Source organism: Gavia stellata, chromosome 1, assembly GCF_030936135.1.
Source record: "Gavia stellata isolate bGavSte3 chromosome 1, bGavSte3.hap2, whole genome shotgun sequence".
NCBI classification, from domain to species: Eukaryota; Metazoa; Chordata; class Aves; order Gaviiformes; family Gaviidae; genus Gavia; species Gavia stellata.
Window position 1 is genome coordinate 31,504,360 of NC_082594.1, and position 26,199 is coordinate 31,530,558.

A 26,199-nucleotide genomic window follows, 5' to 3' on the forward strand; every position below is an offset into this window, starting at 1 on the left:
GCCCATCTCCCCCCGCCGCTCAGCCCTTCCTTCCCCAGCCCCGCCCGGCCCCGCCGCGCCTCACGGGAGCCGTTACCCTTCAGCCCCTCCCCGCCCCCCGCGCGCGCCGCACGGGGGGCGGGGGAGAAACCACCCCTCCAACTGCCGTGCAGTCCTGCGCATGCGCCCGCCGCCGGGCGGCTGCAGCTCGTGCCTTCGCCGACGGGGGCGCTACGGGCCGCCCGCGCGGGCCTGGCGCCGCCGCCGCCGGGAGGTGGTTCTCGCTCGGGATCGTGATGGCGGCGGCGACCGGGGGAGGTGGGGAGCGGAGCAGCACCCGGGACCGGCTCCTGGCGGCGCTGGAGGATCTCGAGCTCTTGGCCAGGTACGGCGCTCTGCTCCCCGCGCCCGGTGGCCGGATGGGACGGCCCCAGGCGGCGGCGGGGCGCAGGGGGTGGGAAGAGGGTGCTCGGCGCTGTACGTACGCGGAGCCTCCGACGGGGGCGGCGAGAGGAGCCGGTGCCCCTGAGGCTGGGCTGGGAGGAGATCGGCCTGACCCGACCCCTCGCTGGGCTGCGAGGCGGAGGAGGGCCTTGCCCGGGTACACGCGTTTCCCTGCGCTCCTGCCGTCCGCAGGCCGCCTCCTGCGGGAGAGGGGTTGGTGCTGTGCCGGGGGGCTGGTCCCGTCCTGCGCGCTGCTCCGCAGCTCTCACCCGGGGAGGAGGGCATCGGCGGTGCTTCACTTCCTACCTTCAGCGCAGGAGAGCTTCCTTATTCTTCCACTTGCCTTTCTTTCTTGGTTGACACCTGCGTGTCCTGTGAAATGCACACACACCACACCCCCCCCACACCCCCCACCCCCCCGATTTTAGGCTTTTTATTACTAACTAAAAATTATGTTTAAGTCAGAAATCTGTAGATGGTGTTGCATGACTTAAGCCATTTTGGTCATTGCCTGTATTAGTGTTAAACTCACTCAAAGTAGGCTGCAGAGCTCGTCTTTGGAGTGATATAAATGCTCAGATCGATCCCATGCTGGACCGATAACGCTCATCCAAGTTGTCCACCATGTTGTGGAGGCACAGCTGGCAGTGCAGTTAAACTGGTTCCTAATTACTTTCCTCCTCTAGAGGAGAACAGGAGCTTAGGAAAACTTTTTCAGAGGGCATAACCCATACTATATCCATGTGTCTGGCTCACTCTGTATGATTACCACTGGTAGAAGAAGGAAAATATATTGGTCAGTTGCTCTTGTTGTTTCTGGTTAAGTTTTATTTTCAGTTTTAGATTTTTATTGTGACATATGGGTTGCTGGAGAACAGGTGTTTGTTTGTTTTTTTTTTTAAAAAAGACTCTTTAGATAAACTTTTTTTTTTTTTTTTTTTTTAATCTTGGGACTAATATTCTACCCTAATGAATCCAGAGCAAACCTCATCAGCGTTTAGTGAATCTTCCTGTTGATCAGCAAGGTGTTGCAGCACTGCGGAGCTAGGCCTTTCATAGTCATGGTACTGGTTTGGTGGTAGGGGCAAAAATTAAGCAACATGTCTAGTCTGTAGCCCTTGCATAGTTTTGAATCTGCATCTGTGCATTATCTGTCTAACACAGGACAGAATTACAACCCTCCATGACATCAGCCTTGATGGCAATAGTTGACCTACTGACAACAGATTGTATTTGCTACTGCTCAGTGTTGGTCATGTGTAATAAAGCTTTAGTGATAATAAGAAGTTTCTTTATTCTCTAAATGTTTTTAATTATTTTAGTGTTCAGGAGTGACCAAGAGACATAGACCAAGATGCTAGTTAGAGCTTTACTGGTGAGGGGCTTTTTCATACATTTTGAAAAGTGCCTGTTTTCATTTTAAAGTTCTGGCCCCACTGCTGTATTAGTTGTACATCCCACTTGAGCTGCTTGCACCGGACCAAGCAAAGAATCAGTACTGTTCCGAGGACAGTGTCTTCAGATAGACAGTTACTCATGCATGGCATTGAAATGCCATCCATAGACTTAGAAGCCAAATAAGTTTGCTGAATTTATAGAAGATGCCTTTTTGCATCGTGGTCTTGTTGTTTAGTGAGTCCCCTCTGAGGTTCTTGATGGCTTTTCAGAATAGTGGCAAAGTAAATGGGTACCTGGAAGCATGATCAAGAGGTTTGTTTGAGAAGCACTTCTAACCTAGCACCGGCATATTATTAGGTTTTTTTGTATTTGTGTGTGTTTGATATACAACTAATACACCATTGTGGAAATACTTGTTGTTATAAAAGTAGTTTCACGACAAACTCTTTAGGTGTTTAAAAGCGTAGACTTAATTGTTCTAAACCCAAGTGTGAAACTTGCTCTGTTGGGGAAAAAATGGAGGAAAAGTAAAGAAGTAAAATAATGAAGAGAACTTTAATGCTCTCTTGCAACAAAAAAAGGCAGTAGAAGTAGCATATAAATGCATTTCATTGTGCTATTTCTTCTCTCAGCTTGTGCTGATGTCTTATGTAGTTCAGCAGGAACTTAGCACATTGCATGAGTACAAATATATACGACCACTTCATGAGCTCAAAGAACAAAGAAGAAAACGTGCTTCAATCCTGAGACTATTCACAGAATTACTCTTAGTTGAGAAATCCCTGCCAACACTGTACTGTAAAACTATAAAATACTTGCTTCCATGAATACTTTTATAATGATATCAGTACTCTGACAATTTTGGGATGACTTGATGTGATTTACAAATGATGGCCTAGAAAATTGCACAAACACAGAGTTTTGCTTTCAGGGAACTAATTGAAATTTTGGCAATTTCAAGAAACCAGAAGCTTCCACAACCGGGAGAGGAGAGCCAGGTAAGCTGACTTTCTAAACTGTATTTCTTCGGGTAAGCACAATGCTTTACTTTTATTTTTTTCCTTTTCCTGTCCGTCTCTCTGGCTGTCCGTCTCTCTGGCTGTCCGTCTCTCTGGCTGTCCGTCTCTCTGGCTGTCCGTCTCTCTGGCTGTCCGTCTCTCTGGCTGTCCGTCTGTCTCCTTGCTTATACTCAGGCTAATGATGAGGTTTTGGCCCACTACAAAAGCATTCTTGGTCCTTATGTTGTTTGTTTGTTCGTTTGTTGCATGCTTCATAGGCTGCTTCTGCAAACAAAGGATGAAATTTTGTTTCATTTTTCATGCAAACAGAAATACTCCTATGAATGTCTGTTCATCATCTTTACAGCACGATTGAGGGCGTGTTGTTACTCTAGCTAAATTAAAAGTTCTACAAAACACTTGTTCAATAGATCCTGGAACTGCTGATTCAGAGAGATGGAGAGTTCCAAGAGCTAATGAAGTTGGCAGTTGATCAGGGGAAAATCCATCATGAAATGCAGCTTTTAGAAAAGGTAGTAGAAAAGCGGGATAATGATATTCAGCAGCTGCAGAAACAACTAAAAGAAGCAGAGCACATACTGGTAAGTTCATAATGATGTGTTTGCTTTTGAGCATCTACTTGTGAAAAAGGTGGTTCTGGAGAAAGTGGTGTTGTGTTAGTTTGAGAAGATTTACATATTTAAAACTTCATAAGAGCTTAGTGGTTTGGGGTTTTTTCAGTAGTCAAATACTGTTTAGTTATCATGGTATTCAGTTTTGTTTTATAAAGCTAATTTTCTTCTAAACCTACTTTACTTCTGTGTATTTTGAAAATGTTCACTGAATAGTTTCTCTCTTAATGCAATTAAATGCAAGGGTTTATTCACAGAGCCAACTTTATGTAGAAGTTTACAAATTAAAGATGCATTGAAGGTTTGGTTTAGTTTGTTGTTTTTTTTTTTACAACTAGGCAACAGCTGTTTATCAAGCAAAGGAAAAGCTGAAATCAATTGAAAAGGCAAGAAAAGGTGAGTATCCATACTAATATGTATATACTACATAAATGCAGTTGTAAAGAAAGTTCCTAGTAAGCTCAGGTTAGGATTATTTTATTTTTTTTAATTCTACCATCACAGATTTTGGATGCTTTGTGTGTAAACAACCATTTCATTATGAACCTATAACCATTTCCTCAGAATAAAGGCAGGAGTGAATTATTTCTTGTGGCAAAAATATCATAATACCAAATTTAAATTCCAGTGTCTCAACACTCTTTTTGGACTGATAATAGTATCTGATTACTTAAGCATCTCACCAAATTGCCCCAGTAGGTCTACTTGAGGAAAGAGAGAAAATGTTTGTGTGCATACGCATTGTATTTGAGACTGACTAGGTAGTGATACCGGTTTGTATTTGTAGCAATTTCTGCTACTCTGTGGCACTTATCAAGGTAAACTGACTTTTTTTTTTGTGGGAGGCATTTTCTTGGTGGTTTTTTACAGTGTCTTTTATCATTTTGTTATACCTCTTTCATGTATAAAATCAAGGATTCTCATTAAGTTTCTATTACTGTAATACAGGCAGATATTTAGGACTGCTACATCTGTGCTCTACAGTTACTAAACAAACAAAAACCACCCTTCACTACAGAGAATTCTGTAATAAAGCAGGTGCTGAAGTTTTCTTACAAATTGTGCTTATCAAGTACACTGCTTAAAAGATTAGTTTGTGTTTTTCACAAGGTTGAAGAAATGTTGATGTTGGAGGTGTACTGAACTCTCAGCTGTAAAAATCACTTCACTGTGGAGCTCGTCCTTGCATGATCTAAGAATCCCCTAAGCAGCCATTGCATTTGAAGCATGCTCTTAATGTTTGACAAAAAGACATTTCCAAACTTTTCGATAGTAGTGTCCAATATTCTGAAATAATTGAATGATGCAGTCTCTTGAGAATATAGTAACTTTCTTTCCCTTTTTCCAGGTGCCATCTCTTCTGAAGAAATAATTAAATATGCCCATAGGATCAGTGCTAGCAATGCTGTTTGTGCCCCTCTGACATGGGTACCAGGTAACTTACAATGTTTATGACAATACATTTTTTTTGTAATAAAGCGTGGTCAGTGTCTGATCTTACAATGCTTTTATATAGTGAACAACACTGTGGTTTACTAGAGTAACATTGTTTTCAGCTGTTATATCTAATATTTTCAACAAAAATGAGTATCCAAGGTCCTGTAGACTTTACATACATCTTCAAAAGGCTATGGAACTGCATGCTTCCATTACTGACTGGCCTTCTCTGCTCTCCTTTGTTTGCTTTTTTACCCCCCTGAATGTTGGTCCCAATGACAAGTCAGAACCAAGTATGTTAAAGGCTTTTCCATGTGCTTGGTTGTGTTCTGTTCTGCCCCTTATAATATTCTTTACGGAGGATGTTAGTAATCAGTGGAGTCAGGTTTCAGTTTTGGGAACTATCCTCCTTGTCCAAAATGAGAATGTGTTTTCTCCAATTCCTGTCCTTGCTGTTTAACTGTGAAGTAGCAGGGAGATAAAAGATATCTTCTAAACATGGGGTTTTTTGTTTGTTTGTTTTTAAAATGTGCTTTTTCTGCCAAGTTTGAATGAACAAAGAAAGTCTAAGTGAAAGGCACGGCCTTGGATTTTAACAAAACAGGTGTGATGCTTGTTGCTGGTCCAAACAATCACAGTATAGGTTTTTTTGGTCAGGAAACTAGGCACTGAAGAAATAGTTAATGTCTGCAAGACAATTGTTAAATATTTAAAAACATTTCTTTTGGTGTTTTTTTTTGTTTTGTTTTTTTACAGGGGACCCACGTAGGCCATATCCTACAGATCTGGAAATGAGGAGTGGTCTTTTGGGTCAAATGAACAACCCATCCACCAATGGAGTTAATGGACACTTACCAGGGGATGCACTTGCAGCAGGCAGACTGCCAGGTAAGAGAAACTCAGTTTTGTTTTGCTTTTCTTTATTCTTTGTAGAGTCATAGCAATCATACATTTCCCTTAGCAAAGGCAAATCAGAATTAAAATAATGAAAATTATGGCTAACGTTGTTTCCTAGCAGTGAAGATCTAGTAAATAAAGTTAATGATTAGAAATTGCATAGTTTTATTTCATGCTAAATCATATTGCAGACACTACAACTAAGTCAGTATAAACAAAACTCACTTAGTTACTCTTCAATTCACTTATTTTAAATTGCTGTAAATTAAGTGATATCAAATCATATTAAAAAGAAACATTTTCAAACCAAACTTTTCTTAGTAGTGATGACAAAGTATGGAATTGTGAAAGCTGTATTCAGAAAAAAAGAGTTTTATTGTCATCCCTTACTTTCCTTTAAGTCTATGCTCTGTATAGCAAGACTGTTTGCTTAGAAGTTTTGGATTGAAAAGACATTGCAAAGGACAGCTGGTGAGGTAGTAGCCTGAGGGTAGGAATTGAGCTTTAATCCCTTAATTGCTTAGTGAAATGGGCACTTCCACTGATTTTAGTGGGATTCATTCATTCATGCTAAAATAGAATTTAGCGGTAAGTTACAGTAACTGTGTCAAGAATTCAGTAGTTCTGTACCTGTGCAGCATTAATCTGCCATGGTTAGACTAAATTGTGGAAAAATTCTCAGTTTGGATTCATAGGAGATCTGTGACAGTTCTTACCTGTCTGTTAAGCCACTTGCAGGTGTTACGGAAAGCTTGTTTTCAAAAATTATACTGAATATATAAAAAAACCCCATATTGCAACTCCATCGGAGAAATACCAACGTGAAACAACCAACCTGATCTCCTTCTATGACCAGGTGACCCACCAAGTGGATGAGGGAAAAGCTGTCGATGTTGTCTACCTGGACTTTAGTAAAGCCTTTGACACTGTCTCCCACAGTATTCTCCTGGAGAAACTGTTGGCTCGTGGCTCAGACAGGTGCACTCTTCGCTGGGTAAAAAACTGGCTGGATGGCCGAGCCCAGAGAGTCGTGGTGAATGGAGTGAAATCCAGTTGGTGGCCGGTCACAAGCGGAGTCCCCCAGGGCTCAGTGTTGGGGCCGGTCTTGTTTAATATATTTATCAATGATCTGGATGAGGGGATAGAGTACACCCTCAGTAAGCTTGCAGATGACACCAAGTTGGGAGGGAGTGTTGATCTGCTCGAGGGTAGGAAGGCTCTGCAGAGGGATCTGGACAGGCTGGATCGATGGGCTGAGGCCAACTGTATGAGGTTCAACAAGGCCAAGTGCCGGGTCCTGCACTTGGGTCACAACAACCCCATGCAACGCTACAGGCTTGGGGACGAGTGGCTGGAAAGCTGCCCTGCAGAAAAGGACCTGGGGATGCTGGTTGGCAGGCAGCGGAATATGAGCCAGCAGTGTGCCCAGGTGGCCAAGAAGGCCAACGGCATCCTGGCCTGTATCAGAAATGGTGTGGCCAGCAGGAGCAGGGAGGTGATCGTGCCCCTGTACTCGGCGCTGGTGAGGCCGCACCTCGAATCCTGTGTTCAGTTTTGGGCCCCTCACTACAAGAAGGACATTGAGGTGCTGGAGCGTGTCCAGAGAAGGGCGACGAAGCTGGCGAGGGGTCTGGAGCACAAGTCTTATGAGGAGCGGCTGAGGGAACTGGGGTTGTTCAGTCTGGAGAAGAGGAGGCTGAGGGGAGACCTTATCGCTCTCTACAACTGCCTGAAAGGAGGTTGCAGAGAGGTGGGTGTTGGTCTCTTCTCCCAAGTGACGAGTGACAGGACAAGAGGAAATGGCCTCAGGTTGCGCCAGGGGAGGTTTAGACTGGATATTAGGAAAAATTTCTTTACTGAGAGAGTGGTAAAACACTGGAACAGGCTGCCCAGGGAAGTGGTGGAGTCACCATCCCTGGAGGTGTTCAAGGAACATGTGGACGTGGCATTGTGGGAGATGGTTTAGTGGGCATGGTGGTGCTGGTTGATGGTTGGACTTGATGATCTTACAGGTCTTTTCCAACCTTAATGATTCTGTGATTCTGTAATAGCAAACTTGGATTATGTGTTTCTGATCATCTGCCTAATCCTCTTGTCACGTCTTAGGAAGTAGCTTAAAGTTCTGCATCATCTTGCTTTCTAAACCTCTGGCCTTGGATAAAATGCGTCAGTGCGCTGAATTGGAGTGGGACACTTGACATCTGTCCATAGCAACCCACCAGGGAAGTGCTGAGGATGGGCCCCGTGTATCTTTTCTGTTCTTTTGAAATGTAATCAGAGGACATGTTAAGGATGTGTCTTCTTCATGGAGTTGTTTCGGTAGAGCCCATTCTGGCTGGCTCCTCTGCCTTACGGGATGCAAACTTGCTCCTTTTACTTTTGAGTTCTGTCTCTGTAAGAACTGAAAGCCCCCTCTTTAGGACTTTTCCTTGAGAAGCTGGAAAATGTGGGATTTAAACTCCTCAAGTACAGTTGTTAATTGAATCTGGGTCTCGTATGTCAGGGGAAATCCTCTAATTACTAGACTGTCAGGTAAAAGGGAAATACCAAACCTTCATTTAAAAGAAAGGAGAGGCTGCCCTCGCATTTTGTGTAGGGATCCTGAATCTGTTGGTGTGTGGAGGCATGTCCTGAAAATGCTAATTATGGGATCTAGTCCTTTTAGAGACTTCTGCAGAGAGATGCCCAGTTACTGAGTCCTTACCTAGTCTGCAAGCCACCCACTGCGCTGCTTCTTAGCCTCAAAACTTTGAGGCTGCTTAGCATACACATTCAACCTAGTTTAACAGTGGACTGGTTCCAGCATTGAAGCATGGCTGCTTGTGTAAAACACTGGCTTACATTCTCAGCTGGTTCAAAGAAAGTTGGTCAACTTCATGACAGCTGGGATGAGACCACCTGGTACTATTGCTGGTCTTCCTAAAGCGAGCACAGAACTGGCATAAAGGCTGCATTATGTCCTCACACCTGCAGGTGGGTCAGATTTGTACAGCTAGGTAATGCATCTGATATTAGGGGACTGTGGCTGTAGCTCATATGTGGAATCTCGGGTGTCTGCAGACTTAAAGATCAGAAGCTACTATGTGTGTGAAGTCTGTGTGCTTCTGAGTTAGGCAGCACCTGAGTGAGAGTAAGTCTACCGTATATGACCCCCTGCTTAGACAGTGCCCTCTTTTTCTGTACTCAGTCCCATGTGGGTGGCCTTCTGTTCACTTCTGACTCTGCCTAATTATTTTTAATTCTTGCTGTAAGGGGGGGAGAGCTAGTTTCTTCTATGAGATAGACTTAGCTACAGTGCCTGATAATAAGTGGAGAAGAACTGAAGCAGAGCAATAGGAGCATAAATTAAAATGAAGGGAACAGAAATGGCATATAGATACGTACTGCAGCTTTGAAATGGGAGCCATTTTGGGCGCAAGGAAGGGAGAGACTAGGAGATGTTGTGGGGGAGGGAAGGTTGGTAGAGAGTACCGTATGGGATAGCTTTGGAAGTAGGAAGAGGAGAGAAGAAACGGAGCTGACAGAAGTCAGAGGCAACTGAGGCTGGCCTGGCTGGGGCACAGTGGGGCATTCCCACCTCTCAAGTATCTGTCTGTGGCCCTAGTTTTGTAGTAGGACACTCTTCTCTTTTGCACTTGATGCACTGTATTTGCTGTTGGAAAAATGATAACCAAGGTGTTTCAGCCAAATTTGGATAAAACCTTTTACTCTGAATTTTTGTGGCCTACCTTAATGATTTTTTTTGATCTAATGTTTTAATCTGTTTTTGCATACTGACAGTGGATGACCATTTTCGTTACTGCCAGTGGTTGTGAATGTTAAGTCAGTTCAAACTGTGCTTTGAAGGTGAAAAGCTCTGTATGAATATATACTGTTTTGAAGTGGAGTGATCAAGAGCCATCTACATAAATGGGCATCTCTGGCAGAGTAGGCTTTTACAGTGATAGAATGGCTCTGTCATGAGACGTTTTCCAGCTGTTACTGGAGGGTTTCACCTGTCCAAAATTCAGGGAGGATTTTAATTTTAAATTGGCATTCTGGTTGAGCTGTCTTGCTGAATTTGTCGATATACAAAGCTGATAGTTTGATTGGTTATGCCACTTTTTTCCAGATGTGCTTGCTCCTCAGTATCCTTGGCAGTCAAGTGATATGTCCATGAACATGCTACCTCCCAATCATAGTAATGACTTCATGTTGGAGCCTCCAGGACACAATAAAGAGAATGAAGATGATGTAGAAGTTATGTCAACAGACTCCTCAAGCAGCAGCAGTGACTCAGACTAGGTACAAGAGGGACGGTATCCCTAGTAGACCTTTCCTGTGGTGAAGGTAGGTTGGATGCTGTTTGTCACAAACTACAATACCCTTTTGTTACACTGGTGGCCCTGTGTAGGGATAACAGCTGGCTCAGAAATAGGGTGACTAATTTAAAACGATGGACTTTTTTTTTCATTAGATGTTCAAGTAAAATGACTGGGAGCTTTCTGCTGGAGGAGAGATGTCAAATTTCCAGTGATGATGTAAATGTGTGAATGTGTATGTTTGCACGAGATGTGTGTGTGTTTGTGTGTGTATATATATATTTACTATACATTAGATGATAAAAGTTCCTGGGAAAAAAGGTGTAAGGGGAATCCCCTTGTATTTTTGTTGGTAACTTTACTCTTTTGATGATAGCCTTTTCTATGGCACAGAAATGAGACACGAAATTTGTAATTTTAATATCTTTTTTTGTTACTGCCTAAATCTGTACTCTTGATCATCTGTGTGCCGAGAACAAAACTACGGCAATAAGGTGTGGAAAAAAAAAAGTTTGTAATTATTGTAATATATAATGAATGATTTGTCATAAATAAACTCAGCTTTGATGTAACTTTACATTTAATTTTGTAAACTTAAGTCTTAGATGAGTTACTGTGTAACTTCAATACTCACCACATTTTATCCCAGTACATGGTTGAATTCTGATTGAGTTTGTACTCCATTTTCCCCTTTGCAAAATGCCGAGTCAGTATTAGAAGCAGCTGAGCAGTCAGAACTGAAAGTCTGTCCTTTTCGGCTGAGCTTTATCAGGTACACACAGAACTGGGCAGACCCTGAGGCAGTGATGTAGAGTGCCCATGCGCAAGGCTTTGCCGATACTTTGGTTAAGCATCCTGGGACTCTGGAGATGACATGCTTTGGGGCACGCTGCAGGTTCAGCTCCTTTCAGTTTGAAGTGCTCGCAGATTCTTTATTCTTGTCATCTAGAATTTTTTTCAGTTCTTTGAAACTGCTAATTTGTTTACTTCAGGAGTTGCATTTCCTGCCTCAGCTACAATGTTCTTTCATCTTTCCAAAGGCACTTCTCTTGGCTTTGCTTTCCTTGTTCTGTTTTGCTTAAGGAGTCATTTCATGACAGCTACTTTTCTCGTTAGTTTTCCAATTTGATCATTTGTTGCTCATGGCAGTTACAAGTTTCTGCCCTGCAACAGGCTTTCTGAAGCACAGATCACAATTCTCTCCACTTTTCCACTTTGTAGATTCCCCACAGGAAGTATCTGATAAATCAGGTACTTCCTCATTTGCTCAGACAATCTTTCAAATATTGCTGTCAGTAATGCTGCCACATATGACCAACATATGTACAAATCACATAAGGATGTAGAAATGAAAAGGACCTCTTCAGTCAGGTTCAGTCACATAATATGGGGTAGAGAAATGGGGAATTTGGTTTTGTCTCAGCTATTCCTTTTGGAAGTATTTTCAGAGTTATTAAAATTTCACCACTATTTTGCAGTCTAAAGTATTTATATACACATATATTTTAACCTTTACTCCGTGTCATCTTTTCCTCTTTGGTGTTTACCCCAAGTGTCTTTATAGAGAACTATATTTCTTCTTTAATTCACGTTAATCCCAATACACCTGGCCTCTCTCAATCATCCTAGTTAACCTTGCCTACCCCTGTTCCAGTTCACATTGTTTTTTCTTAAAACATATGTGATCAGATACACAATATTGCAAAATGCAGTTTCTTAATGCTTTCTACCATGGGATTAGTATTTTCTTCCCTAAATGCCCCTCTCTTATGACACAGCCACAGCTCACTAGTCTCTTTCGTCTTCTCATTTGTAAGGATGTTCTTTTCTTGGAACGAAATACAAATAGAGATCATTAATAGTCACGGAAGGTGTAATGTACAGTCTACCCAAAACTCTAATACAGCTGTATCATGGGATTCACTAACTGAAATACTGTGGAGGTGGGTGATTGTTTCCAGACATAAGAGCAAACAGAAGCAATGACCACTTCTTTTTCTGGGTTGTTTGCTAGTCTATTAAAGGGTTAAATGGGACCAATGTGTTACATCTAAGAAATCGTTAAGAAGTCAGCTCTGCCCACTGTTCTCTTAGCATAAAATCAGACTCTGGGTATAAGATGCATCCTAATCAGTTTCCTTACATCACTGCTCCAAACTATATACTTTTCAGGAGTATTTTTCTTAATCCTGGATACCTGTAATTCCATTTTAGGTGAATTCTGTCTATTACAAGCAATTTAGCAAACCACAAAGTTTTAACTGCGTGTTCTGTTACTCAGTGGCTTACATGTGTTACAGAATAGATTTTCCTATTTAGCAAAAGTACCAAAAATCAAAGTAAACAAAACATTTAGTTGAAAGGACTGAGTCTTAGCAGCTAAAAACTACTGAGAATCAAATTTTCTGGGGGGAAAAAAGTACAAATGCAGCATACATACAACACAAGTTATTTAACTTAGGGATTGCTGACAGCTGATTGCAGTAATGCACTGTAGTCATTTAATCAGTCCACTTAGAAAGGATACAGAAACCCTGACATATGGAGATACTGTTTGTGTCCTCATTTCAGTGACTACTTGTATATTTGCAACAGATAGAATGAATATAACCATTAATGGTAACAAAATACTTACTGCATGACAAACCATTTGACAGTGTCCTCTGTTTCCCATCAGGAGCTAGATGCCTTCTAAAATTTAAAATTGCACTAAATAATTTTAATAATTTTTTTTGGTCATTATTCTTTGGGACAGATGGGCAGGACATCTGTCAACTCTTCCTACAGCCTCTTTGTTGACAGCCGAATGTAATAATTGTCAGTGTACATAAAGTTGCTTTCAAGAAGAATATCTCCTCTTTTGAATAGAAAAAATAAGGTTTCTACAAAGATACAGTAGTAAAGGAATTTTCAGTGATATTTCCCATTTCAAAACTGCTTTATAACATTATCTTCTCTCTTCACTTCAGAGAAAGAGTATCTGTCCTAAGGGAAGCTGCGTGTAGTTAATACTTCAAATTCTAAGCAGGAGGCTTGCGATCGTCAGTAGCATCCTTGTACCTTGTATCACTCTCTCTGCTTCTTAGCAGAAAGAACCGTCTTCATTTAAGAAAATGTATGTGCAAAGTAAGGAAGAGCTTTAAACCCTTCAAGCTCATTTCTTTTAAGAACTGTGACAAGTCAATTCATAATTTCAGACAATTTTAATCTTTCAATATTGTGCTTATGTTTTATTCAAAAAAAATTAAAGGTATCTCGAACATTTTGTACAATGGGTATATCTAAAGGAAACAGACAAAAACTCTGTTTTAAAAAAGCCAATTAGTGATTTTTTAAAAAGTCATATCCTAAAATTAATTGCTGATGTCCTAATGACTACAGCTGGAAAAGAATCAAATTTGGTTACAGATTCTAGAAAAAATGAAAAATATAAACTCCTTGGTTTTGTATATATCTTTGTGTACTGTGATTTCATTCACTACCAATTCAATCATTTAGTCACATCAAACTGAAAATTAACAATTTATCAAATCCCAGTAGCCATAGAGAATTACACCCATCTGTGCTGTTTAATAGTGACAACCCTCTTTAGCCAAAAGGTATGACTGTCTGCCGTAGAGCTACACCTATAATTGAGGTTAGTTTGCACAGTGTTATTTGTGTCAGCCTAGTAGAACACTGTCGGCACCTCTCCATTAAACTATTAAAAGTTTAGTAATGTGATCAGGAATTAAGATCAACTGCAGAGATCTGAAACACTTCTGCAGATAAATTCTGACGTAATTGAGGCTGCAAACAGAACTCTGTCATGGAAGTGGGTGGCAGGAAGGGTCAGGGAATTTTCATTTCCTGCAACAAGCCACCACAACCTTCTCATGTTCATAACACTGTGGTTTTCAAGTATCTACTATTGTTTGCAGGAGAATGAGGCACTGCCTGTAAAATGGGACTTTTGTTCATGACAGTATCTTAACTGAAGCTATGAGACAAGGCTAAGTTTAAAAATTGGTCCAAGATTTATAATTACAGGAAAGCAGCATGATACACAAAGCAGTTTTACATAGAAAACAGGACAGTGGTTTCAACAACTCTGTTTCTCTAGCGCCTGATGCCGTAACTGTTTCCAAGTGAGTAAGCTTCTCTGACTAGTTCTGACTTGCAAAGGTCTATTCATCTATATAAAGATTAACCAGAGAAAACCCTGTGAGTTCTCTATAAAAGAAAACATTGTTAACCACTAAAGCTAGAAGCAGTTCTGGAATGAGAGACAACTGTCATCTGAAATATGGTAAAAGCACTGAAACATTTGGCATCTCTTTGGCTTTGGGAAGGGTAATATTTTCACATGGGCAGAGTGAGCATGATATATCCTTTTCTCTTTTACACCAAAAAAGCAGGTCTGTCCTTTAGTTTGTTACGTAACGTACAATTAGTTTTTACACTAGTTGGTGACTTCCCGTGTACCCCTTTAGATGATTGAGCTCTTCTGTAAAAGGATTGTAACCTTGCTCTCTTAAACAGCGTAAGGCCCAGAACAGTTGATCTGCTGGAGGAAATTCATCCCATTTAACCCATTCCCAACCTGTAGGAAAAAAAAAGAAAAAGCCAGAGTATAAGATTAATCATATAACAATTCTGCCTCTGCAAGTCTGGGTGGATTGTGCAGAAATCACCAACACAAATTCAAGGCCTTTGTTGCATAGGCAGTTATTTTAAATTTATTACTCCTCTCCCCTTAAGTTGTGACCCTCCTGGAAATGCGTGTTTTCTCAGATCTGCAGAATAAATGTATCTGTAGCCTCTCCCTGACCTTGTTATGTCAAAGCGATGCGGTAATAAAGGGAAAAACAAACCAAACTAAGCTAAAACGTGCTCAAAGGTGTATTTTGATACACCCGAACAGCCGTACCCGCGGTTCTCCCTGCGGAGGAACCCGAGGGACAGCTCCCACCGCAGCCCCCCCCGCCCCAGCGCGCCCCTCACCCTCGTTCTTCTCGGGCTCGCGGTTGCGCGGCTCCGCCCCCGGCTCCGCCTCGCCCTTCATGAGGACGGTGACGTAGTGGTAGCGGGCGGCGGCGCACACCGAGTTGACGGCGGAGGCGAAGCGGATGTTGCGCAGCGGCAGCGCTGCCTCCTCCAGCGTCTCCCGCGCCGCGCATTCCGCCAGGCTCTCCCTGCGGGCGGGGGAAGGCACGGCCGCCTCAGGAGAGGGGCGGGCCGGCCCGGGGCGAGCAGCCGGCTTTTCGCGCCGCCGGCGTGCGCGGCCCCGGGGGCCGCGGCGGGGGGTGCTCAGGGCTCCTACCCGAACTCCAGGTGGCCTCCGGGGAGCTGGTAGGTGCCGGCCCCCACCGGGCCTTTCCTCTTGCCCAGGAGGACGCAGTTGGGGTGCGCGGGGCTGGTGACCACCACCCCCACGCCGATCCCGGGCCGCGGGGGCTGCGCTGCGTCACCCATGCCAGCCGCGGGCGCTCGTGGAGGCTCCGCTCCCCTCAAGGCCGGAGCGCGGCACCGGGCGGGGGCCGCTCCTCCAATCGGGCCGCGACCTGATTTTGGGAGGCCGTGGCTCCGGGAGAGTGTTGGGAGTGCGCAAGATGCGCATGCGCACTGAGGGTGACGTCACCGGGGCGAGGCCTGCGGCTGAACGGGGAGAAGAGAGCTCTGTCTCCGCGCCGCTCACTCCCCGCGGAGCCGCTGGCGGGAACCAGCGCGCCTCGCCTCCGCCGGGCCAGTAATCACAGGGAGGGACGCGGGACCGGTGTTTGACGGCTCTGCTCGGCGTCGCTGCAGCAGTACGAGGGCAGCAACTGTCACTCGTGAGGAAGGCAATTGAGTTTCCCAGGGAGGCGCGCAAGAGGGAGAAATGCAGCCTGCGTGGCGAAGTGGCTTTGCATTTTATAGTTCTGTTTGGGGTTTTTTTGGCCTCTGAATACAAAGGGACTAATGAGGTTTCCGAGACTTGAAAATAAATATATGCAAAAGAGGGGCACCTAAAACCAAGCTAGTTCCAACTCAGTTTCTTGGAGATCAGGGTGCCAGTTGGTCTCTGAGTGCAGACTTGTTCAGAATTCTAAAAAGCATCACTAAGAAATCATTAAAAAATACAACTACAACCAGAATACTTGTAGGCAGAGGAACAGTTCCTGACTCATAAGAAATAAAAATTTCTGCTAGCCAATGTTTACCTTCATTTTCAAAATTTTTTTATTATAGAAAGATAATTATGTAAAATATAAGATACAAACTTTAATGTTCCTTATAAACAACTGTAATATTTGTGAGATTTTCCCCTTCCATCTATCAGCCTATTGATCACAACAGGGATAAGAAGTATTATTCCTTTGCAGGACTTTCAAATATCTTTTTGGGAAAGTTTTGAAATACTTGTATATAGATGTTTGTATTTACTTATGACGGTCATTAGGGCCAAACTGGCTGAAAATTAATCACTGCGTTTTGTGGCATTAGTTTTCTGGCGTTTAATTGCCTGAACTGGCTCAGTACGGCATCAGATGAGTCCCAGTGCTGGCATGAAGGAAATGTCAGAGTAGTGTATGGCTGGGCGTGATAGAAGTAAGGCTGCCCTTTGACAGTAGTTAACTGTTTTGTTTAGCTGTAATGTCAGCCCACATCCTGAATTACTGACACTAGTAAATAAAAATAAAATAATCTTGGGCAAACTGCCGAGCTCACTGACTTTTTGTAAACCAAGCTCATTCGTTCATATCCGTCCTCCAGTACAGCTGGAGTACCTTAATCTCCAGATTAAACATCAGTCAGTTATGCCACTTCTATATTTACGAATTAAGATGACAGTGATCTTACAAAAATCTTATCAAAGACTTTTCCTCACCCACTAAGCTCATTCTGGTCCAATATATTAAAAAAACACAAGGCTGTTTACCTGAACAATGAAAACATTCTACTTTCTGTGAACACCATTTTCCTGTACCTTACACCAAACAGCGTTTACAAACAAGTATGAGGGTGATTCTCTTCATACCTTTTTAAACAAAAAACCCCACATTTGTATGTGGGAGATTTTCTGGTAAGAAATGGACATCCTGTGAACACTCCAAGAACTGAAGATCTGTACTTAACTCGTATGTAGGCCTCTGTACTCAAAGGTTATGAGTGGACAACGATTTGGACTGAAAGGTTACATTCGGGCAGCATGAATGCTGTGTAATCTAAAAGCAGAACAAGAAAAGGGAAGAAAGCATGATAAAGACAGAACTTCAACCGGGATATAGGCGGGAGCCATGTTCGCATGGACAGCTAGCTTTACCAATGGTAGAATGCCTAGAGTCGCGTGTTTGCTTGCTGAAAACCAATCATAAGGCCGACGGCGCGTGTAATGCGATAACAGAATGTATATTAACTGAGCTATCTGAGCAATAAGGTGGCATCAACCTGATCATATTGATCGTCGTGTTGTGTCCGTGACTTCCGCGCCGACAAGTGGCGCCTGAACAGGGACCCTCAGACTGACAATGGATTAAGGATGACCCGATGCACAGTCGGCGAAAAGAGGGGGCGGAAGCCGGCCGGAACAGGTGAGTGCTACCGGAGCACTCGGGAAAATTTAGCGCGCTAAGAAAACAAAGGGAATCTCGCTCTGATCAAGCGAGCGGCCGGGAGGAGAATGGGGGCTTCTCCGTCAAAGGAAGAGGTGGCAGTGCTCAAGTTTCTCCTACATATACTCTCTACGAGAGGACTGAGTTATGACCTGTCTACCTTGAAGGCGCTGTTAATTTGGGCGTGTGATAAAAAGCTTATCCCCACGATTGAGACTGCCTATGCTCAGGACACTTGGTCCAAAATTGGGGCTGTACTGTGGGACGAAGTTAGTGAAGGATCCAAGGAGGCGGTCAAATTCTCCACTGCGTGGAGATTAATCTCGGAGACTTTGACGGAAATGCAAGCAGAGCGACGTGCTGCTGCTGCGGCGTTCATGGCGCTGTCTCCTGAGAAGGAAACTAACCCTACAGGACTGTCTTTTGGTGAACCTCCAGGAATCGTTGCGCCGCAGCCCCGAGAAAGGCCGGTGCCTGTAGCAATTCCTAAGGTGCTGCCGAAAGAAGAACCTGTTCCTGTAGGGGAAGCCGAGGGTTTTCCTCCTCCTCCTGCAACTGAAGGGGGAGAAGAAGCCTCGGAAGAGTTGCAGCAGAATCCTACCGCTGAGTTACCTCTTTATCCTCCTTTACCGCCATCCCCATCGTCATCGAGTACTGAGGGTGGGGGTGGGGGGTTGAAAGATCATCAGTTCTGGGAACTAATTAAGAAATTAGAAGTGTTGGAAGCTCGCTTAGATGCTCAATCTGTTAACCCTCCACCTGCTTATCCTCCTCCCATGCACGGGGCCTCGGGAATAGATGGGCATGGGGGAGATGAGAGGGGAGGAAACGGTTTTCAAAATAGATGGAAGGGAGTGATTAAGAAAGCGGTGGGAGAAGGGGTGTTTTTGGAGGCTGCCGCCTATCCAGTTTTTACCACACCAGCGGGACAAGCGGCGTGGGAACCCTTAGATTGGAAGATATTAAAGGAGACTAAGCAAGCTGTTACCCAGTACGGGTTAACTTCTCCTTATATGAGAGCATTAATAGAACACTTGCTCACAGCAAACTTGTTAACTCCGTATGATAGCAAACAAATTGTTCAAATGTTGCTTGGTCCCTCACAAAGGCTTCAATTTCTTAGTACCGGGCAGCAATTATGCGATCAGGCAGCCGCTGAGCCTCGCCCGCAAGGAGATCCCTTGCAAGGGGTACAAACGCAAATGTTAATGGGCTCTGGTCCTTTTGTGCGCGCGGATTGGCAGGCTACTTTCACAGTACCTGTTTTACAGTTGAGCCAACAGCTAGCGCAAAAGGCTTTATTAGGCATTCGGGAAGAAAAAACCGTGCCAGCATTTATGTCCATCCGGCAAGGGTTGACAGAATCATACTCCCAATTTATTGACAGGCTGCATACTGCTATTTCCGGTCACCCAGATCTTGACAAAACCATGAAAGCGAAATTTTTAGATTTACTTGCCTTTGATAATGCTAATGACCAAACTAAGAAGGCCCTTAGTACTCTCCCACGGGGAAGCACTACTGCTCAATTGCTAGAGACTGCGGAACGGGTTTTAGCAAACAGCAAGGCGACAGTTATGACTGCTGCTGTTGGAGCCGCGGTGCGTCCGCTTATACAGAAAAAGGGAAAGGGAAAACAGGATAAGAGGTGTTATAACTGTAAAAAGTCGGGTCACTTTCGCAAGGAATATAGAAGCGCGGGTCAACGACAGCAGCAAAAAATGGTGCAGTAACTGCAAAACTACCACTCACAATACTGCAGAGTGCAGGCGCTCGGGAAACAGAGGGAAGAACGCGACTGGGTCCCCTCGCGTGACGACACAAATGCTGGGGACCGTGCAGGGTGCTTGGACCGCTGCGCCGCTGCCACAGCCGGGAGCGCAGGAGTGGACTTGGCAACAGCAGTAACTGTTACGCTAACTACCACTGCGGTTACTTTGATTGATTCAGATCAAAAGGGTCCTTTAGGACATGGGTTGAGTGCTCTGTTGATCGGGCGATCCTCAGTGTCCAGACAAGGCATTTTTATCATACCAGGTCTTATTGACGCTGATTATGAAGGGGTTATACGAATTATGGTATATACGCTAACACCCCCGGTTACGGTTCCCCTAGGCAGTAAGATCGCACAATTAATTCCTTTTCATTCTGCCGTCCCTCGAGTCCTTCCCAACACACGGGGGACAGGGAGTTTTGGGTCTACGGGTCAGCCAAATGTTTTACTAGCCATTGACATTGCCCAAGGAAAGCCAGAGGAGAAGGTGCTTGTAGAACATCCAAGTGGTTCATCCTTACAATTAACAATGTTGGTGGATACCGGGGCTGATGTTACTATCATTCCTTGCTACGTTTGGCCACCTGCTTGGCCCCTTGTGCCAGCGGCAACAAGCATTATGGGCGTAGGTGGATCGCAAAGCACAATGATAAGTAAACTTCCAGTTTCTTTGAGGTTTCAAGACAGAGCAATAGTAGCGACTAGACCTTATGGCTTAAATTTGCCACTTGCTCTTATCGGCCGTGATGTTTTGTCACAGCTGGGTGCCCGACTAGTCACTTCACCTTTTCTGGAGCAGCCACGGTCATGCAGCCGGTGCTAAAACTCACATGGACCACATCAAGTCCAGTGTGGGTAGACCAGTGGTCGCTGAAAGAGGATCGGCTGCAGATCATTCAAACATTAGTGCAAGAACAGTTAGAGACAAGTCACATTGTTCCCTCAAACACTCCATGGAATACTCCTATTTTTGCCATTCCAAAGAAGTCGGGGAAGTGGCGTTTGTTACATGATTTGCGTGCTATAAACGCAGTTATGCAAGATATGGGAGCATTACAGCCATGCTTACCTTCTCTGGTAATGATTCCCCAAGATTGGGATTTGTTTATAGTTGATTTGAAAGATTGTTTCTTCACTATTCCGTTACACCCTGAAGACGCTGGAAAATTTGCCTTTTCTGTCCCATCCGTAAATAAAAAGGAACCGGCAAAACGGTACCACTGGGTGGTGCTACCACAAGGAATGAAAAATTCCCCAACATTATGTCAAATGTATGTTTCTTGGGCCCTTTAACTGTTTCGCGAGCAGAATCCTTTCCTGCTTGTGTATCATTACATGGATGACATTTTAGTTGCTGGGAAAGATTTAGATGTTGAAAAAACATTGCAAGATTTGACTGTTACGGTAGAAAGAAAAGGTTTAAAAATTGCACCTGATAAGGTTCAAAAGGGTCCTCCATGGCATTATTTGGGTTGGATCATCACACAGGGTACTCTGAGGCCACAGAAAATACAGCTGACCTTGCAGATAACAACATTAACAGATGTGCAGAAATTATTGGGGGATATTCAATGGGTACGTTCCATTGTTGGCATTACCAATGATGACCTGGAACCTTTAATGCCTCTGTTAGGGACTTCTGCATCTGCTGATGCATCGAGAACCTTATCGATGCAGCAACAGCAAGCTTTGCAAAAGATAACCGAGAAATTAGTCAGTGGGGCGTCACAACGGTTCATTACAGAACTACCTATACACTTCCTTATTGTTAATTCCAGTAAAAGTAGGAACCATGTTTTAGGTCTCTTAATCCAGCAATCACCAAAAAGTGTCATAATATTAGAATGGCTTTTCTTGTCGTATCAGCCTAAGACAACAGTGTGTACTAGAATAGAACTGCTTGCAAGCATCATCATAAAGGGAAGGCGTCGCATTATTGATTTAACAGGGCAGGATCCAGAACGAATTTATATTCCTGTTAAGCAATCCTATTTAGATTGACTTTTGTCCTCTTCTGATATTTTACAATACGCTTTTGCGGCATATACTGGTCAGATTACTAATGCTTATGCTTACCCACCTACAAGACTTTTACCGTTGTTACAGGACCAAGCGTTTGAAGAACTTCCCCAATTATCAGAAACGCCTGTCCCAGGGCTTACTGTTTTTACCGATGCAGGACAAAAGTCAAAACGAGCCGCTATTACTTGGTGTGTTCAGGGACAATGACATTCCCAATTGCTTACGGGTTGTCCGCAAGATTTGTTGCATACGTTAGAGCTAAAGGCCGAGGTTTGGGCTTTTCAGAACTGGGCAACTCAACCTCTTAACATCGTCTCTGATTCCTTGTATGTAGTGGGTACTGTTAAACGGATTGAGCGATCTATGGTACATGAGGTGAAAAACCCGATATTATACCAGTTGTTGTTACAGATGTTGCATTTGTTAAATCAGTGAACCAATCCTTATTTTATTACACATATTCGCAGTCATCAGTTTGACTCTGGTCAGGCCATTGGCAATAACAGAGCAGATGACTTAATTGCCGCTGCTTGGGAAAATCGCCAAACTAACCTGTTTGAGCAAGCCCGGTGTTCCCATGAATTTTTTCACCAATCGGCTAAAGTTTTAGCGAGACAATTTAATCTTTCTATTTCTGATGCCTGTGGCATTGTGCAATCATGTCCAGACTGCCAAATTACAGGTCTGGGATTGGGTTTAGGAGTCAATCCTCGTGGATTGCATGCTTTACAATTGTGGCAGATGGACGTCACTCATATTCCTGAATTTGGGCGTCAAAAAAATGTTCATGTAAGCATTGACACATATTCTCTGGCTATGTGGGCAATGGCTCAGACAGGTGAAACGGCGAGACGTGATTAGACATATGTGCGCATCCATCGCTGTGCTAGGTGTACCTAATGGAATTAAAACCGGTAACGGTCCTGCTTATGTTTCGCAACGCTTTGCACATTTTTGTACCCAGTGGGGTATCCGTAGGTCTACGGGTATTCCACATTCCCCGACGGGACAGGCCATAGTAGAATGTGCTCATGCTACGCTGAAATCGCTTTTGCAAAAACAAAAGGGGGAGACTCATCCCTGTGTCCAGCTGAACGGCTTGCAAAAGCGCTGTATGTGTTAAATTTTTTACGCTTAACGGGCGATCGCGAGTCCCCCCCAATAGTGATACATCATTTATTGTTGAAATCTGGCCTGCAGCCCTCGACACCTGTGCGGGTACAGTTCAAAGACCCAATTTCCGGGGAATGGAAAGGTCCTGCTGAAGTTAAAATGACTGGGAGAGGTTATGCTTGTATCTTAACAGATCAAGGTCCACGGTGGGTCCCGGCGCGGTGGATTAGACCATGGAGAGAACCTCCTCCTTCGATTGACCCCGTCCAGTTGAATGACAACTGAATACGTGCACCGCAACAATGTCCTTTGACCGCATTGTGGGAAATGTGAACCATGGGTTTGCATTGACTGTGCCAACTGCGGACGACATGAATTTCGTCGATGAGGATTAGTGGGACATTGGTGTCATGACTGTTTAGAAGGACAATACCAAATGGTTCGCAATGCTTCTCACATCACGGTAGCAACAGGTCATGAGCCTGAGGCCAACTCTGACAGACTGCTCCAACAGACTCATTTATGGTATACGCGGATCTGGCAGCAATATGATCACATTAGGCCGCTTATTGTTGAATGTAGTAGACTGATTTGGATCCCTCGCATTTGGTTTGTTGCACCGAGTGAACGGGAGCAAACTAAATCAAAGTGCGCTGGTTTGTTTAAATATAATAGGGATAGATAAAAGGAAAAGGGTAAGTGGAGGAACAGATAAATATGGAGCGGTGGTTGTTATTTATGGGCTTGTTAGCGTTACCTGGTGGAAGCCTTACTGCTTTTTCCGGTAATTCGTTTATCACCTTACTTCAAAAGGCTGTAAATATCACCGGGTTGAAGGAATGTTGGGTTTGTGATATGGCTGATCAATATTGGAACCCCCTAATTGGTATTCCGATAACGAATTGGAGTGCATACAATCCCTATGAACTACTCAATGCTAGTGGTCAATGTAGAAATTTATCTAGCCCCTTACAGGATCATCCCTACTCATTACAGCTACTCAATAAGTCTGTTGTTTTTATCAATTATACTTATGATAACGAGGCAGTAACCTGGAATGAAATGTCCTCACCCTATTATGGGATTTTTAATACCTCGAAGGGAAATTGGACGAGAGTGCAGTTGAAATATGGTCCATTTAACGCACTTAGACAAGGACCACAAAACAACACGTCGGGTATAGATCTCCAACAGTGGACCGACTTTCTCTATGCTCTCACTGGGCAGAATAAAAGCCTCGCGATCACAGTCACCTGTGACTTACAACCAGGCCTGTGGTGGCTGTGTGGTGATTCGATAGCCAGAAAGCAGTTGCCTGGCAACTGGACTGGGCACTGTATGCTTGGAATGTTAATACCAAACCTCCAAGTGTTTAATCATTCTGACATGCATGGTATCGTGCATGGTGTTTGGACGCGGTCACGATATCGGAGAAGCCGAGAGAATCCCTTGACCATTTACAATACCGGTTTTCACAGCTTTGTTAGGGCAATCTTTCCTACATTGGGTATTCAACAGTTAGAGCAAGCCCTGGTAAATATTTCCGCAGAAATGGAGCTCATTGCCAATGCTACAGCCGCAGCCATCACTGCGTTGCAGATGGAAGTTCAATCCTTGAAAGAGGTTGTATGGCAGAATCGCCGAGCTCTTGACCTCCTCACCGCGCAGGCGGGAGGAGTCTGTACCCTTATAAACGAGTCTTGTTGTGCTTATGTAGATCAGTCAGGGGTAATTTTATCCAATGTACAACAAATATGGGATCACGCAAAAATCTTACATGCTGTCACCCAGGACAACGCTTCATGGTTGGAATCATTGTTTAAATCGTGGGGCATTACAGGATGGTTAGCATCATTGGTTAAAACTGGGCTGTTGATATTGCTTGTCATCTTTTTAGCATTGCTTATGCTGCCTTGTTTATTCCAACGTTTACAAAAGGCATTAGAAGGAATGGTGCGAAGAGTATGGTTCAACCAAGTGCCAATTCCGTCCGATGAGACTTGGAGTGTTCAAAAACAAGAAGGGGGAATTGTGGGAGATTTTCTGGTAAGGAATGGACATCCTGTGAACACTCCAAGCACTGAAGATCTGTACTTAACTTGTATGTAGGCCTCTGTACTCAAAGGTTATGAGCGGACAACGATATGGGCTGAAAGGTTACATTCGGGCAGCATGAATGCTGTGTAATCTAAAAGCAGAACAAGAAAAGGGAAGAAAGCATGATAAAGACAGAACTTCAACCAGGGTGTAGGCAGAAGCCATGTTCGCGTGGACAGCTAGCTTTAACCAATGGTAGAACGCTTAGAGTCGCGTGTTTGCTTGCTGAAAACCAATCATAAGGCCGACGGCGCGTGTAATGCGATAACAGAATGTATATTAACTGAGCTATCTGAGCAATAAGGTGGCATCAACCTGATCATATTGATCGTCATGTTGTGTCCGTGACTTCTGCGCCGACATTCATACAGTCATTATGCTTGTCAGAAAGGTAGCAGGGTACCATTTCTTACAAATATGTTACTGTATAATTATGTAGAATATAAAAACTTTCATATATCTTAGAAACAACTAATACTCATTAGTAGGCTAAGATTTTCCCTTTCTCTCTACCAGCCTATTGATCACAGCAAGGACACAAAGTATTACTGCTTTACAGGACTTGAAAATAGCTTTTTTGGTAAAGTTTTGAAATCTGCTTTTATACATATGTTTGTATTTAATTGTTTCCATTTCTTCATCTTATGTTTGTGGTCATTAACGTAAAGAATACTGTGTGAAAATAAAACATATTTTTGTTGACTGAATCTGTTCTAATCTGTTTCTCTTTAGGATTTATTTTGGATGTGGGCATGCGCTCAGAGGTTTTGCACAGATCATGAAGTAAATATAGGCCAGTATTTCTGAGTGTGATGGTGAACAGACATTGACTGAAGAAAAGACATGAGAACAAGCAAAGAATGAGAAAGTAAAAATGCATCTTCTACTATGGTAGTATGTTGAAAAGCTTGCAAGGTTATGATTTATGGGGTCTTGTAAACTTGTTTATTAATACTTAATCTGACAAAGTACTTCCATGAGATAAACAGCCACAACTGTGTTTAAACCAGCATGTGTCCAGGCTGCTGTTGAAAGAGGAGCACCTACTTTTCAGGTCCAAGCACTTGTTCCTCATGGTAGTGCCGTTATTGAAGTGGCTGGGCAGTGAACTGGATGAGTGAACTGATCTGGCTCCAAAAGTTGGGGTTTTTTTAGTGAATTTGTTTTCTAGCATGCTTTGGGCAGCATACGGAGGGGATGGGACAGAATTAGATCAGATTAAACATAGCATAAAGACAAACCTAACTCAGCAAACTGGGAAAAAGAGTATTTTTTCAGCAGGATGTGTTCCCTGATATGATTTACAGCTCAGGTACAGGAGTGATTGAATTGGCACAAGGGAGGCAGGGAGTATGAGCAGCTGGGAACAAGAATGATGGGACTAGCCATGTTAGTGACAGGCCAGATTTATGTCAGATTAAAATGACTTCGCAGCCATTCCTTAAGAAGAACACACATAAGAGAAACCAGGTCAGAAAAGCACACAGTGTACAAAAGCTGCTTGAAAAGCAGCCACACAATCGGAAAACATCC

The 26,199-nt window shown here is 43.6% G+C and overlaps 4 protein-coding genes across 4 annotated transcripts; 3 read left to right on the top strand and 1 right to left on the bottom strand.

Moving 5' to 3' along the window:
- The first annotated feature begins 275 nt into the window (after nucleotides 1-275).
- MED4 (mediator complex subunit 4) lies at nucleotides 276-10,657 on the top strand. Its single transcript, XM_059826243.1, has 7 exons — nucleotides 276-364; nucleotides 2,753-2,819; nucleotides 3,251-3,421; nucleotides 3,790-3,847; nucleotides 4,800-4,886; nucleotides 5,645-5,776; nucleotides 9,897-10,657. The coding sequence occupies exons 1-7, from the start codon at nucleotides 276-278 to the stop codon at nucleotides 10,067-10,069; spliced, it is 777 nt and encodes a 258-aa protein (XP_059682226.1). The 3' UTR covers nucleotides 10,070-10,657.
- Nucleotides 10,658-13,293: 2,636 nt separating this feature from the next.
- Nucleotides 13,294-15,543, bottom strand: NUDT15 (nudix hydrolase 15). The gene is made up of 3 exons (XM_059818079.1): nucleotides 15,389-15,543; nucleotides 15,070-15,260; nucleotides 13,294-14,668 (listed from the first exon to the last, which is right to left on the bottom strand). Exons 1-3 carry the CDS (start codon nucleotides 15,538-15,540, stop codon nucleotides 14,523-14,525), a joined length of 489 nt encoding a protein of 162 aa, XP_059674062.1. The 5' UTR covers nucleotides 15,541-15,543; the 3' UTR covers nucleotides 13,294-14,522.
- LOC132317101 (uncharacterized) lies at nucleotides 15,377-25,363 on the top strand. The gene is made up of 2 exons (XM_059818070.1): nucleotides 15,377-15,417; nucleotides 22,763-25,363. Exon 2 carries the CDS (start codon nucleotides 23,287-23,289, stop codon nucleotides 24,676-24,678), a length of 1,392 nt encoding a protein of 463 aa, XP_059674053.1. The 5' UTR covers nucleotides 15,377-15,417; nucleotides 22,763-23,286; the 3' UTR covers nucleotides 24,679-25,363.
- LOC132318580 (endogenous retrovirus group K member 5 Gag polyprotein-like) lies at nucleotides 17,729-19,393 on the top strand. Its single transcript, XM_059826251.1, has one exon. It carries the CDS (start codon nucleotides 17,729-17,731, stop codon nucleotides 19,391-19,393), a length of 1,665 nt encoding a protein of 554 aa, XP_059682234.1.
- Nucleotides 25,364-26,199: the final 836 nt, after the last annotated feature.